The following is a 17,400-nucleotide window of genomic DNA, read 5'->3' on the forward strand; positions in this document are numbered from 1 at the left end:
CTTTATTTAAAAAAAATAATCTCCTTGTTATATTTGAACAATAATAATAATTATCCTGAAATCAAAGCATTTTGTGATACAAAAACCTGGAATTACATTTGAACTTTTTGAACTTTTTATACAGCAGATTCGTGAATTCAGATGCAGACCGAGTTGTTACTTGTTAGCTAGTCGCTGCCTGATCAGTAGACTATATTTACACATTAAAATAGCATACAATAACGTATAACACAGAGAGAGTCTACAAAATAATGTACAATTTCTATTACTGGTCCATCTGGTTACATGTTGTACTCTCTGAGTTTGATAATCACTCAGGGTTTTACTGTGCGGCAGAATCTGATACTGAAAACAGTTTCAACCCAGACGACCACAGTAACAGAAAAAGAGAAGAATCAGTCAAATCTGTTCCACCCAACGCAAAAATCATGACTCAGACACAACACACACGCAATCCAAAGACACAGCAGACAGCAAGCACGTGCACGCACGCACGCACGCACACACACACACACACGTGCGCGCACACATGTGCGCGCACACACATACAGTAAGTCAAATGATGGGGTGCACAGGTGTATTTGACTTGCAAATGAGCAATATGCAAAGCAGTCTTCTTCTGACCTGGAAGGTTGCAGTGTGTGTAGCCTGAGGCATGCTGGGAGCTCCCCCACGCATTCCCCTCCTTCCATTAAACCCTCTATTCTGTTTTAGTAAAACAGAGCTATGGTAACTGTACTTGGACCGCTTTTTTCCATCCACGCCAAACCTCGTCACACAATCTAAGCTCACAGCAGGTTGCAACCACAATGCGAATCCGTTGAGCTTGTAGATCTGCTTTTTTTGGCAAGTGTACCCCCCCCCCCCCCTTCCCCCCCAGAATAGGGATTATTTCGTTCAAGTGGCAAAAAAACGACCCCTGTGACTTCACGAGAACCATGTGTCACCCTGTTAAATCCCAAAAGTATATTTACCCTTTAACACAACATCAAAATTCAGCTTATTATATTCAGTGGGGTAGGCCGACTGTATGACCAAAAGTGGAGAAGGCAATATAAATATCATTTGTTTCGAGCTGTTTCGAGTCGACGTATACTGATCTAATTCATTCTACTGGGACAGGCAGACAACAGATATAGTTAAAAAGAAAAAGGCTGCTGTCAGCACATTTCCTCCTCATGACTGTGCACAGAAGATGATTGACATACTGTATACTGTATGAGTATGACTGATAACACTTGATTAGGGAACTGTATGACATAGACCCCCCCCCCCTTCTTCCCCATGTCAAATACGGAAACAACCAGTGTTAGATTTCTTTTCTTTTTTTACTTTCTTAATAAGCACTTAAGGCCTATACAGTATCAGTGATGTAAACAGGTTTTCAATGTAATGAGTCCCAGGATGCAGGGATGGTCTTTTAGATGAGTCCCAGGGACATTCTTATGAGTCCCACTTCAACGACGTCATATTTTGGTCATATTTTACCATTTTTACAAATTGCAGCATTTAACTCCCATTTCATTTAATATGGTTAAATGTTGTTATATTGATGTAGAAAACAGAAGAAGAAATGATTATTATACAGTAACTAAAGCTAGCAAAATATTGCATTTATTTTTTACGTGTATTATTTTTGAGTGGTGTAAACCACTCCTACAACTGGCTTTTGTGTGCAGAAAAAAATGAGCATGGTTGCTATGTTCAAAATAATTTCTGACGTAATTAAATCACACCCGGGTGAACTGGATGACCGTAGCAACCATGGTCATTTTCTCTGCACAGAAAAAGCCAGTTGTGAAATCACATCCGGGTGTGATTTCATTACGTCAGATCAGAGCTGATCAGGCTACATAATACCTTACCTTATTTCATTACGTCAGACATTACGTCAGACCACAGCTGATCATGCTATATAAAACCTTACACCACTCAGTTCACACGGGTGTGATTTTTTACTGTACATGCCGAGTACAGTATAGTGCATCCCGTGGATGCAGAGGTTGTTGTTTTATTGTGTCCCTTAACTATAAACCGCGCTTTGGGATGCAAAATGCACCCTATTTTGATCTCTACTATACTTTGTTGTACAACAAATAGCACCTCTGCAAGCTCACAATGTGTCGCATCGTGGCACGTTGAGAGTGACCTTGCATTATGCTGCTGTTATAGGCTCTGTGCTCAAGTGTATATATAGTCCCAGGTTTCCAGAAGAGCGGAAACACAAATGACCAACATATGCGTTTTCCGGTTCATGTCCATGATGAAATGCTATGTATTTAATTCAGTCTTGACCACCAGAAGCAGGGATAATGCATATTCCAACCGGCCATACGAATTAATGTCCAGCGGGAGGATATCAAAAGCAGAAGGCATGGATTTCCTCCCCCCCACACACACACACATACACACACACTGACTCATATAATCAGCTGCGGGTTTACAGTATAGCACAGAGACTGTTAACCCATTTTAGGCGGGAACCCCTTTTGGTGTTTTAAACATTGTTATAATTTAGCTATTTTGGAAAAAACGTGAAAATGTGCCTCAAATCTTTATATATTATTACAGAGTGAACATTTTAACTCAAATCTTTGCTTCTGGGGAGGTCCCTCGAACAACACATTTTCAGATGGGGCGGCGGAGGCACATTACATATAATTTGTGGGGTCCTTGACATGAAATATTGAGCACCACTGATACAGAAACATAAGGTTTTTCAGAAAACTGTCAGGATTTTGAAGACATTCTTTAAATTTCGACGTCGGGCCTAAATGGGTTAAAGAAGGGAGAGACAGACAGACAGTCAGTCAGAGGAAGCTTATAACAGAGAAAGTGAGAGACCTCCTTCCGAGTGAAATCTGGGGCCAGCAGCAGGCCTCCAGAGCTTATCATGGCCCCTCCACACTGCGACGGTTGGAACACACTGACCCAGTGACAGGGAGGAACGGGCAGGACTTGCACTGAGATTAGCAGCACCACGCTCTGGCCTAATCATGAGAGCCCAGCAGTGGTGGAATAAGTACAACATTTTTATTTGTACTTAAGTAAAAGTATCAATACTGCAATGTAGACTTAGGCCCGACTTAGGACCTTTACATCTAGCATACAACATTGATGCATGCTAGATGTATGCAAAGGGTTTGTTTACATCTTGCCCCAATGCATTTCCAATGGAAGTCACATGGTTTGACACAACATTTGTGTTGTACGGCTTTCGGCTGTGTTTCGACTGCCCCCCACCCCCTCATTCAACACAAATGTTGTGTCAAACCATGTGACTCCCATTGGAAATGCATTGTGAGCTTGCATCAGTCAATAAGTCTCATACAACAAGCATACATCAATCTGTTGCGAAGGTGTGAGTCAGGCCTTACTCTGTTACGTAAAGTAAAAGTCCTCTATTCAAAATTGACTCGAGTAAAAGTACAAAATAATATTGGCACAAATTGTATAATATGTACTAAGTACTAAAAGCACTCATTTTGCAGAATGTCCCATTTCACAAGTTTTCAAATAATGTATAAAATACTAGATAGCAGATCTACAAGCACGCATTGTGAGCTTGTAGGTCGGTTATTTTCAAATAGCCAAAGTTTCAATAGGGCCCAAATGGTTAATGTATGGTGCTTTTATTCAAATCGGTTCAAAGTAACTGGTAACTAAAGTTTTCAAATAAATGTAGTGGAGTAGTATAGTGAAGTGATAGAAGTACCTAATCTTTTAACTTAAGTACCATACTTGAGTAAATGTACTTTTCACCTCTGATATAGCACCAAGCTCTGGTCTAATCTGAGAGCCCAGGGTTCCAGTCTGACGGTATAATACACACACACACACACACACACACACACACACACACACACACACACACACACACACACACACACACACACACACACACACACACAGGGAGAGTACTAAACAGATTGTCAGTCCCCATGTGGCCTCTATCGCCCACAAAGCACAGAACCTCATAACTCCTCACAGGAAGTACTCAAAAATTTTATCTGTCTGTCTTTTTTGTTTTAAATGTATTATGGTATAGCTCAAGGGAATTAAATACACTATAGCTTGGCATTGCTAGTGTGTGTGTGTGTGTGTGTGTGTGTGTGTGTGTGTGTGTGTGTGTGTGTGTGTGTGTGTGTGTGTGTGTGTGTGCGTGTGCGTGTGCGTGTGCGTGCGTACACACACACATGATGTGTGTGTGATATATTTGATATATGTGATATATTTGACAGAAACCCAAACATTGAATGAAGGTGAATGCATGTCTGTGGCGACTGCATGGCGAGATGGACAAGCAGTAATATTATCCGTCGCAGTTAAGAGCTGGAGGCATTCTGTACTTATAAGAGGACAAACTAGAATCAAAGTAAACACAAGAGGTAATATCGGTCCTCTGTTGACGCCAGTAAACTTTCTTCAAAGCATCATTTTGGGTAAACATACAATGCACAATTATTTCTTTGGAATATTCTCTAAGGACACAACGGCTTGTTGACACAGGGCTGACCACATTCTGAATCCCCCAAAGGGGTCAAAATGTTGACTTAAAGATGCTTTATAAATCTTATTTATTTGAAGTACGTAGAGGTATGGCTCTTCTATATGGATAGAAATGTTAGCTTTATATAACAAAGTACCATCTCTCCTTAACTAAAATAGTCTAAAAAAGTTTACTCAAAAGATGCTTTATTTAATTTTTCATAATTTTTTTTCTATGCTCTGCTCTGTATGAATATAAATTTCAACTGTGTAACAAAATAATAACACTCTTTAATAGGCTTAATTTATCTCTAGAATGACATGATTATATACATAATAAAATACTAAATGCTAACTTAAGAAAAAGAGTGGTAGGCTACTGTCATTTGTATTCAATGTGAGAGAGCTCAGTGCATTCAGGTCAGTGCAGCTTTTGATTTGAGCAAAGTGCAGCCAGCCACTCAGTCACATTCGTTTTTAGCTTTTTACTGCCATCATGTGGCCTAAAGGTACATTGCAGCTTGCACAGTAACAACAATATTTCAGTTGCACTATTTTATCTACGGGGAGGGGAGGGGTGGGGGGCTATCAATACCTTTACTCTGGTGGTTATGTTTATGCAATTTGAACAACATATCAAAAGCTTAGGAACTGTACGTAGAATTCATTGTTTCTACCCGGCATTATTTTGTAGTTGATGATGTTAATGTGTTCCTACCAGGATTATAGTTCCGTTTTTTGTACTTAAAGCTGTAGGAAATACTTGCCATTAATATATTTATTTTTATTGAACCTTTATTTAACCAGTAAAATCACATTGAGACCATAGTCTCTTTTACGAGTGTGCACTGGCCAAGAGAAGAGGCAAATAAATGTTACACAGCTCTGCCAGTAACAACAAATACAGGACATGACAAAGACAAACATATGACATCCGTAATACCAAAAACCGCAGGGAGGCTCAGAGAGAGTCTAAGTAGCTAACCAAATACAGACTAATAAAAAGACTAATAAGAACAATACATCATGAGACTACTAAGCTAATATAAAACTAAGATCACAGCATTTGCTACTCGTCAAAGCAGGAGCAATGGCTGGAGAGTGTGCCCAAGGCAATCCTCTTAAAAGTCACTAGGGGGATCAAAGAAGCCAATTTTAATCTGGTCTGTAGATCATTCCTAACCTGACTCCGCCAGATGGGGCAGCAGAGAGTACACTGGGTTCCCTCCTCCTGCTCCCATCTGGGAACTCTGAGGCAGACTAGATGCTCCGGCCACCAGACGGCCTGGCCAATCAGCGGCAGCTAGAGGCGGGATCAAGGCAGCACTGTGTAGGGGGGAACCCAGTGTACTCTCTGCTGCCCCATCTGGCGGAGTCAGGTTAGATCATTCCACGACCAGGGCCCAAAAAACGCAAGGTTTTTTTCCCCTGCCTCACTAATATAGTGATTGCAAACCACTAATATAATGGTTGCAAACCACTAATATAGTGGTTGCAAATATATTAATTGATTCCCTGAGTCCCGCGGTGGGAGTTCTGGTCTTGTTTTGGTGAATATTAAGTAGGCCTAGTTCCATTTTGTGCATGAGGGTCAACAATACAAAACTACTAACTAGTGTCATTTCAACAATACAAATAAGATGATATTGATTTTGTATTCATCTTTAGGGCCCAAATCACACCTTAGCAAGCACGAGTGTGTATTTACAACACAGGGATTTTTTGGACTGGGGAGTGATATTTTGACAACAGCAACTGCCTGTCATAATTTCCCTATCTGAGTATTGGTCTGTATTAAGATGTTGATATTGATTTTGCATTCATCTTTAGGGCCCCAAATCACACCTTGGAAAGCACGAGTGTCTATTTCAAACGCAAGGTGTTTTTGACGGGGTCATTATGTTATGTCATAATTTCACCTCCCTGCCTATCTAAGTATTGGACAGTATCAACTATGCTAGTTTTGTGGATTTATTTACCGCTTTTCTTTAATGCATGGCCCCCAGTGATCCCCACCAAATGTGACCAGATTTGACTGAGAGACTGCCATCGCGCAAATTCCAGCTTTTCACCAGAGGAGAAAAACTTTTTTTTTTTTTTTTATGAGTTTATAGCACAGGCAGACTCTTCACATACTAGAGCATGTCTGAAATAAGTATCAGAGCTGAAATCGACATGTAAATATAAAATAAATGCTTAAACATGTAGCTAGGTGTAATGTTAGAGACCACAGAAGTGAACCTTTCAAGCCTGTTTTCTCAACTCGCTGTTTCTCTGCAAGACATTACTCTATAAGCCATATCTCCAAAACTGGTGGGTCAAACTGAACAACCAATATGTCAATTTGAAGCTATGATTCCCTGCTTTCATATGACGTGAAAAAACGAAAATTCAAAAAAATCCAATGGCAGTCCCTCAGTCAAATTTAGTCACAAATGCCCAGAACTACTTAATATTCACCAAAACCAGACCAGTACTCCCACCACAGGACTCAGCCTCAGGCAATGATCAACCTTTGCAACCACTATATAAATGGCATAGTATTTCTTTGAGCTTTAAATCGAGTTAAAAAAATTACTACCGGTATGCGGTTCTCCAGAATGTCCGATCTGACCGATATGTCCATATAGGCATAGTGGCATATATGGATATCCAGTTGTCCAGAACCACTGATACAATATGTCCATATGGGCGTGCCGATATACAGGTTATGGCCATATACTGATGACATCAGGAATCTCATATACTCTCTTGAGACTGTTGACTGACTGTTGATTTGTTTTGCCAATGGGTTCCCAGATTGGGGATGGGGATCTCCATATGGGCATAAATAGTCCAATAGTTAAATGGCAGAGGTTGGACAAAATTTGATTATTTTGTTTCTCACCTGATTAGGTCTACTAGCCAGGATGAAACATCTACCCTAATCTGCTCACTGCAAATAGCCTACCCTAAATTTGCCTTAATCCAATATGCCACCATTGAAAAGTTTCATTATGCTAGCAAGTAGCATGTGACATGTCAAACCAGGGCGTTTTCATGATGCTGAATCCATTCCAAGCATTAGTTTTGCGCAAAAAACACTCCTTGGGCTAAAGCCCATAGCCGTCATCACAAATGTGATGAGGTCAGCACATTTTGGGCACATTTGGGTAAGTGGCTATGGTAAAATTTAGTCCAAGGAGTGTTTTTCATGCAAAACTAATGCTTGGAATGGATTCAGAATCATGAAAACCCCCTAGTTTGACACGTCACATGCTACTTAAAGCATAATGACATTTAGAAAATATTGGGTGTCAATGGTGCCATATTGGATTAAGGCAAATTTAGGGTATTTGCAGTCAGCAGATTAGGGTAGATTTTTTATCCTGGCTAGTAGACCTAATGTCCTGTCAGAATCAGTTGAGAAACAAAATAATCCAATTTTGTCCAACCTGAGAGGATTTATTTACTTTATTTACTGGACTAAAAAGGGACAAGGTCTGACTGTCTCTGACAGATACAGATATGTCCATAATAGACACAAAAGGGACACAGACAGACACGTTGGTTTCAAACGCCCCAACCAACCACATATCGGTCGGATTGGCGGTGCAACACAGGTGTGAGGAGCACCTGTATCATTAATTACGTGTTGCGCGTGTAGCGCGGCACTGAGTGCCGCGCTACGAGCTTGTAGATCTGGTATTTTTGAAAAATCGTGAAAATGCGGCACAAATCTTTGAATATATATTCTTTCAGAGCGAACATTTTTACCTCAAAACTTTGCTTCTGAGGGGTTCCTGGAACAACATATTTTCAGATGGGGGTCGGTGGCCAATTACATATCATTTTTTGGGTCCTTGACATGAAATATTGAGCACCACTGATACAGAAACATGAGGTTTTTCAGAAAAAACATTTTTTTTATATTTCGACGTCAGTCGAGGTTGACGTAGAAAGAAATGACGACGACGAAATACATTCTCTGTTACAACCTGGTGTTTCATAGACATCGACAGTAAGCTGGTCATCTATGGCAGGTGTTCTCAACGTTTTTGGCCGGGGACCCCCGGAGATGCTTTAGCAGTGTCTCGGGACCCCCACCCCGCCCCCTCCCGACTCCCAATATAAATTGACTGCTACAATAACCTTAATAATAGAGACAATACACCATAAATAAATACTGAAACCAGATAATCATTAGGGAAGGTGTATATGTGTACTATATGTAAACTCTTCATTTCCGTGGGGTCGCGACCCACGGGTTGAGAACCCCTGATCTATGGAGTAGATTTTGCAGCTTTAGCAGCATAATATTCACAGGCTTTCTCGTCTGTACTTGTTTTTCTCAACGTGGACGCCCCCTTTTCATGTCAAGGACCCCCAAATTCATGTATATTTGGCTGCGGACTCCCAACTGAAAATATTATTTTAACACAATATCAAAATAAGATTTTGTTACAATATTAAAAGTTTTATTTATTTATTTATGTATCTATGTAGGATTAAAGATAAGAGAGTTAAAATGATCTGACCCTCTGACCCTACTTTGAGAACCACAGCCTACAAATCAACTACACAACTTGGAAAGGATTTTCAAATTGCATAGAAAAGGTTGGGGAACACTCACAGTCACACACTAGCCACCATGAATGAATACAACATTTTATTGAAAGATTTCCATAAAAAACAGAATAAAGAAACTTTAATCAAATGAATTATCTTTCCCCCAAATCATTTGTAATTGATTTTTTTATATATTGATTTCAAGATTTTGCACTTTCTGAAAAGTGCTGGTCAAAATATTATAACACCGTACTTGACTTATAAAATTGTCCCCCCCTATTCATCGGAGTAAGCTTTTGATGTTGTCAGTTCTTTGTTCTTGAAGTCTTCGATATTTGATTCATGACATACAGTATGTATATCCACTCACCCAACCAGACCAAACAAACATCACACCCCTTTATGGAGCCTGTGTTAAGTGAGAGGATGTTACATCATATTGTTCTCAAACAAACTGCATTCTTATCTTATCCAAAAACAAATGTTTCCATTCCAATGTTTCCATCCAAAAAGATGTTTGAGAGATGTCCCATCTGGACTGGTCCCACAGTGCAGTCAAAGCCACAGTGCAGTCAAGGCCAACTTCCACACCAAGAACGTCACCGGGGTGCGCACGCTTATCCGACACACCAAACGTCCGAAATGCGAAAATCACCTGTTGCTCCCGGCATGCGTTGGTTTATTTACATCTACTGTGTGTAATAATATTAAAAACAGTATTATCCCAGATAGGGAGATGTGGGTGGTCCTTTGAAAACTTGTGAAATGGTACATTCTGCATAATTAATACTTTCTACTTTTGTTACTTTAGGTACATTTTGTTTGATTGATTGATTTAAGTATTAACAGTTTGCAGAATTACAGTACATTTCAAGCACAACTCAATACAAAAACTGTTAACTGTGGACGACACCATAAAGCATTACACTTGTTTACAATAGGGTCCACCATTTTGAATTCATCAGAACATGTAGAGACGTACAAATATACACTTCTATATAACCAAAAACAGGAAATCATCATAAAAGGAGGTAAAAAGGGAAAAAATAATATGAGGGGGAAAAGAGGTGGGGGGTGTTCAGATTTTATGGGGGCCAGTTTCGTATTGCAGCCGTCCGTATAGGTGCCCTTTGAGAGCGGTTTTGAAGGAGCCAAGGGATTCACATGTCTTAATGACAGTTGGTAGGGCGTTCCATTGATGCCAATACTTTTGTAATTTTACTCAAGTAGATTTTTTCCATTGCAGTGTTGATACTGCAATATTTGACTACAGACTCCCAACTGAAAATATGATGTACCACATTGTACCAGGGACCCCTGGCACATAATATGATGTACCACATTGTACCAGGGACCCCTGGCACATAATATGATGTACCACATTGTACCAGGGACCCCTGGCACATAATATGATGTACCACATTGTACCAGGGACCCCTGGCACATCATATGATGTACCACATTGTACCAGGGACCCCTGGCACATCATATGATGTACCACATTGTACCAGGGACCCCTGGCACATCATATGATGTACCACATTGTATCAGGGACCCCTGGCACATCATATGATGTACCACATTGTACCAGGGACCCCTGGCACATCATATGATGTACCACATTGTACCAGGGACCCCTGGCACATCATATGATGTACCACATTGTATCAGGGACCCCTGGCACATCATATGATGTACCACATTGTACCAGGGACCCCTGGCACATCATATGATGTACCACATTGTACCAGGGACCCCTGGCACATAATATGATGTACCACATTGTACCAGGGACCCCTGGCACATAATATGATGTACCACATTGTACCAGGGACCCCTGGCACATCATATGATGTACCACATTGTACCAGGGACCCCTGGCACATCATATGATGTACCACATTGTATCAGGGACCCCTGGCACATCATATGATGTACCACATTGTACCAGGGACCCCTGGCACATCATATGATGTACCACATTGTACCAGGGACCCCTGGCACATAATATGATGTACCACATTGTACCAGGGACCCCTGGCACATAATATGATGTACCACATTGTACCAGGGACCCCTGGCACATCATATGATGTACCACATTGTACCAGGGACCCCTGGCACATCATATGATGTACCACATTGTACCAGGGACCCCTGGCACATCATATGATGTACCACATTGTATCAGGGACCCCTGGCACATCATATGATGTACCACATTGTACCAGGGACCCCTGGCACATCATATGATGTACCACATTGTACCAGGGACCCCTGGCACATCATATGATGTACCACATTGTATCAGGGACCCCTGGCACATCATATGATGTACCACATTGTACCAGGGACCCCTGGCACATCATATGATGTACCACATTGTATCAGGGACCCCTGGCACATCATATGATGTACCACATTGTATCAGGGACCCCTGGCACATCATATGATGTACCACATTGTATCAGGGACCCCTGGCACATCATATGATGTACCACATTGTACCAGGGACCCCTGGCACATCATATGATGTACCACATTGTATCAGGGACCCCTGGCACATCATATGATGTACCACATTGTATCAGGGACCCCTGGCACATCATATGATGTACCACATTGTACCAGGGACCCCTGGCACATAATATGATGTACCACATTGTACCAGGGACCCCTGGCACATAATATGATGTACCACATTGTACCAGGGACCCCTGGCACATAATTTAACCTTGTATTATTTTAACACAATATCAAAATAAGATTTTGTGTTACAATATTAAAAGTTGTATTTATTTATGTATCTATGTAAGGGTAGATTTTTTTCCATTGCAGTATTGATACTTTTACTAATGTCAGTACTTTTTCCACCACTGGGTGGCAGTGGTGGAATAGCCGTGGTGAGATACTAGGCTTGAAGGGCCATTGTAGAGTTGGTCAGATGTTGGTGTAAAACTCATTGCACAACCCATGTTCATGCAGGAGACATAGCTTGGCTTACACAGAACATCGACTGTATAAAAGAGTGCTCTACAGTAGATTCTGTTCTTACCTACGAACAAATCACAGCTAAGAAAAGATTGAGGGATCCCAAAACCTTCTTAAAAACGTCCTAAGTGGGTCTAAGAACAAATTTCCTCTTAAGAACTTCTTAAGAACGGTTGGCGCATGAGGCCCATTGTCTTTATTGGACTGCTTGACACAGAAAACATAATTAATTAAGGTTCTATAGATATTGAAGAAGCTTTGGATGTATAGTGGTTAATTGGAGTAGTCAGCTGTGGGGTGGGGGTAGGGAACTGTGACGGACATTGTGCATTTGTTTGTTTAACTGTATGTAATGTGTTTGTTTTTGTTTGTTTTTGTTTTTTTTGTTATTATGTTTTTTTAATTTGTTCTGTAATTATGGACATTTCCTGATGTTTCTTCGAAGATTTTGTTTGTATTTGTGCTGCCATGGGGATGTGGGGGGGGAAATATATGTGAATAATTGTTTTGAAATTACTATTGTTGTTGTAAAGAAAAATCAATAAACATATGTTTAAAATAAATAAAAAATAAGGTTCTATAGGTTGTCTAGAAGCTAAGATGGCAAATATTTACAGTAGGCCACAAACATCCAATATGGCGGCCATGCAGGTGTTGATCTTTTGATTCCCCATGTTCTGAATATTACAAAAACGTATAGTTATGCTATATCTCCCAAAATGTTGAACGAAAACAACTAGTGAACTGGACTAATTATAGACGTTTTAGGGAGGGGTCTCTAACAACCTGTCAGTCACACATATGGGAGGAGGGCTAGTGGTTACTGTAGTATATAAGCCCTGTGATGATGAAACGTATAGAGTGTACAGGTTAAACCATATAGACCGTACAGGTTGTCTGGGCCAGCCAACATGACGACGTTGGGGAGTTTAATTGTTCTTGCCCTGTTTGTGGGCACAGCCTCTGCAGCATCTGTGAGTCTACAGTAATATATGTACTGACTGTACCTTTCATTTATACATGTAGCACACAGTTAACACAATCCATGCCAGTACACTACAATAGAAACGCAGACCAGTTGCCAGCATTTCTATTGTAAAAAAAAAAAGACGCAAAATTACGTCCTGGCACAGGGGGTTATAGTGCTTAAAACGTAACCTCCGTAACGTCGTTCCTTGGCTTGGATTGGGTTAAGTTTACATTATTGATAGCAAAGACTTGCGTGCACACACGCACGCACACACAGTAATGACAGTGATGGGATAGAATTTGTCAAGAAAATGTTAATACCTTATTTTGACATTTGTTTACTATTACAGTTTTCTTTTCTTTTTTTTTTAATAAAATATAGGTATTTCATTAAGATCAATGAAAGTGTGTGTGTGTTGTGTGTGTGTTGTGTGCACGTGTGTGCGTGCGTGCGCGCACGCTGTACATACGTGCATGGGCGCACACATGTGTGTACATGTATGATGTATATGATTCTCTTTTAATGTGAATCATTTTCTTTGGATGAAATGTACTAGTCAATAACATTGTATAGATTTGACTCTGTGACTTTGAGTCCAGTTGACAGCTGTGTAAGCGTAGAAGATGGTGGCTGTCTGCCTGAAGATACCATGTTTAAACATACATCAGTGAAAGCGGAACATTTACAAAGCAATGTTATTATAGACATCTAAAATAGACATGATAAATAAGTGAATAACATATTGAGGAAACGTATAGACATACTTGAAGTGGAGCATTCAGAATGAGTTTTAGAAAGGGTTTTATATTAACATTATTATGTTAATTTAATGTGTAGCTAGAAACGGTGTACACAGAAGGAGGCATGGTGAAAGGGGATAACGTTTTCCTTGGAATTGGTCGTCGTATGGACGTCTTCAAGGGAATTCCCTTCGCTGACATCCCTGGGAGGTTTGAGAAGCCTAGGCCTCACCCTGGCTGGGATGGTGAGAAACCAACAGTCATTCATATTGACACCATTTTATTTTATTTTATTTTGGGGGGGATTTGATTAAATCTAACCTATGCTCACAAAGGGAAATCCCATTTACAGATAGAAGATGACATGATTGAAAGATAAACGGCAGAATTCAAGGAGTTTTGAAAGATTATATGATTTTGTGGCAGATTTAAAGATTGAGATTACTTTTTTGCTGTCAGAGAATTAGATTTACTTTAGCTGGTAAAACATTTTTATCTCCTGACCTCAGGCGTGATGCCGGCCATGGACTACAAGCCCAGATGTATGCAGGTGAATATGTTTCAGAGTGATACCCGTGGCAGCGAAGACTGTCTTTACCTGAACATCTGGGTTCCTCATGGCCGTAAAGGTATGTCAGTGGTTTTAATAATACATAAAAATAACATATTTTCAGTTTAACATCGGTTATTTAATCAGTTATATTCAGCAAACGATGCAGTCATACTTTTAGGGTTGACTTTTAGGGTTGAACTCACACGTTTTAACAGAAAACATGTGAGTTTCCCTGACATGTATCACTTAAACACACATTATCCTTCAGTTAGAAAGTGTGCATATCTATTTTTATTTAATTAAATGTCACTGTTAAATGTGGAAATATTTGTATTCTGTCTCTAAATCTTTTGTTCAAATGCTTTTGTCTTTAGTGTCCACTAACCTACCAGTCATGGTCTGGATCTTTGGAGGAGGTTTTCTGGTTGGAGGTTCAATGGGGGCCAACTTCCTGGACAACTATCTGTATGATGGAAAGGAGCTTGCAGACCGGGGAGAAGTTATCGTTGTGACCCTGGGATACCGTGTCGGAGCCCTGGGTTTCCTCAGCACCGGAGATGCAAGCATGCCTGGTAAGTATAATTAGTAATGACATCATTGGCTGTAAATGGTAAGGCCTCATTCACACGTACCAAACCCCAATCAAGCAATGTTTGGTCGTTTTTTGGGGCCACCACAATGCTTTTCCAATGGGAGTCACATGGTTTGATCAAACAATTGTGTTTGATCGCTGATTACTGATTGCTCCCCCCACATCAAACAAAAATGTTTTGTCAAACCATGTGACTCCCATTGAAAATGAATTGGAGCAGCAATCAAAAAGCAATCAGGCATCACACACGGACCGAACATTTGTTGTGTACGTGTACGAAGCCTAAATTAACTGCATTTCACTTTAACCCAATCACACACCGACGGTGGAGGATGCTCATCAGGAGCAATTAGAGGTAAGTGTCTTAATTGCTCAAGGTCACTTTGACACTCAGCCAGGGATCAAACTGAGAACCCTCAGATTCCAAGAGGGCCGCTCTACCTCCGGAGCCACTGCCGTCACTGTAGACTTGTGTTTACATGTAAAAGTCATTGGAATGGTTATTGGTAAATGGTAAAAGTCATTGGAATGGTTATTGGTAAATGGTAATTAATTAGTTTGGTTTCTTGACAGGAAACTATGGTCTGTGGGACCAGCAGGCTGCCATCGCCTGGGTCCACAGGAACATCCGCGGCTTTGGTGGAAACCCTGACAACATCACCATTTTTGGAGAGTCTGCTGGGGCAGCGAGTGTGAGCTTCCAGGTAAGTGGCTGGTGATGTTGGTTTAACCACAGGAACCCTACCAGTGGTGGACAAAGCACTCAACCCCAGTACATGAGTCAATGTATACTATCTAATCTACTCCTGGTCAAATGTTGCTCAGGCAAAAGTTGCTCAGTCAAATTTGTACTTGAGTTAAAGTACTGGCGTACTTTAATTGCAATTTTCATACATTTCTGTAATATCTTTCCCAAAAATATCAACAATAGTAAAAATAGCTAATTTACAATTTACAATTTTTAATTTACAATTTTGTGTGTGTGTGTGTGTGTGTGTGTGCGTGTGCGTGTGCGTGTGCGTGTGCGTGTGCGTGCGCGTGCGCGCATGTGCAACAGACTCTCACACCCCACAACAAGGGTTTATTCAAGAGAGCCATCTCCCAGAGTGGGACTGCTCTGTGCCCCTGGGCGGTCAACAGGAACCCTCGGGAGCTAGCAGAGGAGGTAACGTGTTCAAATGATGAAAATATATTAAAAATGTGTTAACATTATCCCCAGTTAATAACTAATTAGTTATTTTTAAGCATATATAGTCTTTAAATAGTTAAAGATGGAGTGACGTGATTTTTTTTCCACCCTAAAACATGATCATCAGGTCTTATTGTTATATAACGAGGTATCATTTTTTCAAAAAAGTGTACAGTATTTGTTAAAATGTTTTTATGTGGGCACGCCCACCAGTTCATTAAGTATGCCTGGTTTGCCTGGTGGGTGGTGATGGGTGGTGATCCACCTGAACTGAAGCCGCACCCACAGCTGTAGTTGTATGATAAAGGGGGAGGGGTTAGGGGAGGGGCTGATAATGTGATGTCACTATATTACTGTTTATTTCATTGGCCCGTTTTACTGTCAAGGGTTCAGCCTCCAGGAAGAAACCCTAAATACAAAGTTAATACACCATTGCACATAAAAACGACTCCAGGGTGTCTAATGGAGTACTGTCACCTCATAGACACATGGAAAACCGGAAAAATACAAAAATTGTGGCACTCCATCTTTAAGAAAATGTCCGCCTGTCCCCCTTTACTTTTACCTTCAACTTCACTCTCCAGGTTGCTAGGAAGGTCAAGTGCCCCACTGATGATCAAATGGTAGCCTGTCTGAAAGGGACAGACCCTGCGCTGCTTACACTGGCCGGTACATTGGACATTAATGGATCTCCTCAGAGTGAGTATTCCATCAATTAGCATCACATCTCTATGTTTGCTAGGCAATTATGATTATATGCTGATTTTAACCCATATAAAATGCTGCAGAAAGACAGTATGCCCACGTATTAGAATACTTCTGTCTTCAAGATAAATATGTTCTGGTTCGGTATGGAGCAACAATGTTTCATGTTACCTTTGTTCATGCTAAGAACTTGAAAGTTAAGTTTACGTCAAACAACATTCAGTGCAACAATATCATTGTTATTATCGAATGTTGTTTGAGTGCTTTTCATGTATTAGGTTTAGGACCTAAACTATGATCAGGGAAATACGCTGTAACTCACCTTAACCACTTCAACCCCAGCATCCCTATATTCTAGAGGGAACATTTGCGTGTGTGTGGGTAATGGTTGTATTTATCTCCTCCAGACCCCCTTGTTTATAAGCTGAAACTGTCTCCTGTGATTGATGGGGACTTCCTTCCTGATGAGCCTGCAAACCTTTTCAACAACGCTGCTGACATCGACTACATGGCTGGTGTCAACGACATGGACGGACACCTCTTTGCCGGCATCGACGTTCCCACCATTAACAGTCACTTGGTTGAGACCAAAGTGTGAGTATCAAGGGCAAGTTGGCCTTAAAG

General features: G+C 40.7%; 1 protein-coding gene across 1 annotated transcript in view; it reads left to right on the top strand.

Moving 5' to 3' along the window:
- LOC306939065 (bile salt-activated lipase-like) overlaps positions 1-17,400 on the top strand; it is a 36,404-nt gene that overhangs the window by 15,169 nt on the left and 3,835 nt on the right. Inside the window, exons 2-8 of the mRNA XM_079523534.1 lie at positions 13,835-13,982; positions 14,247-14,366; positions 14,665-14,862; positions 15,456-15,586; positions 15,940-16,047; positions 16,656-16,770; positions 17,184-17,370. Of these exons, the coding sequence (XP_079379660.1) occupies positions 13,862-13,982; positions 14,247-14,366; positions 14,665-14,862; positions 15,456-15,586; positions 15,940-16,047; positions 16,656-16,770; positions 17,184-17,370 (980 nt within the window). The 5' untranslated portion in view covers positions 13,835-13,861. The remainder of the gene's footprint in view (positions 1-13,834; positions 13,983-14,246; positions 14,367-14,664; positions 14,863-15,455; positions 15,587-15,939; positions 16,048-16,655; positions 16,771-17,183; positions 17,371-17,400) is intronic.

This window comes from Electrona antarctica (genome assembly GCF_951216825.1).
Source record: "Electrona antarctica genome assembly, chromosome: 16".
Lineage (NCBI taxonomy): Eukaryota > Metazoa > Chordata > Actinopteri > Myctophiformes > Myctophidae > Electrona > Electrona antarctica.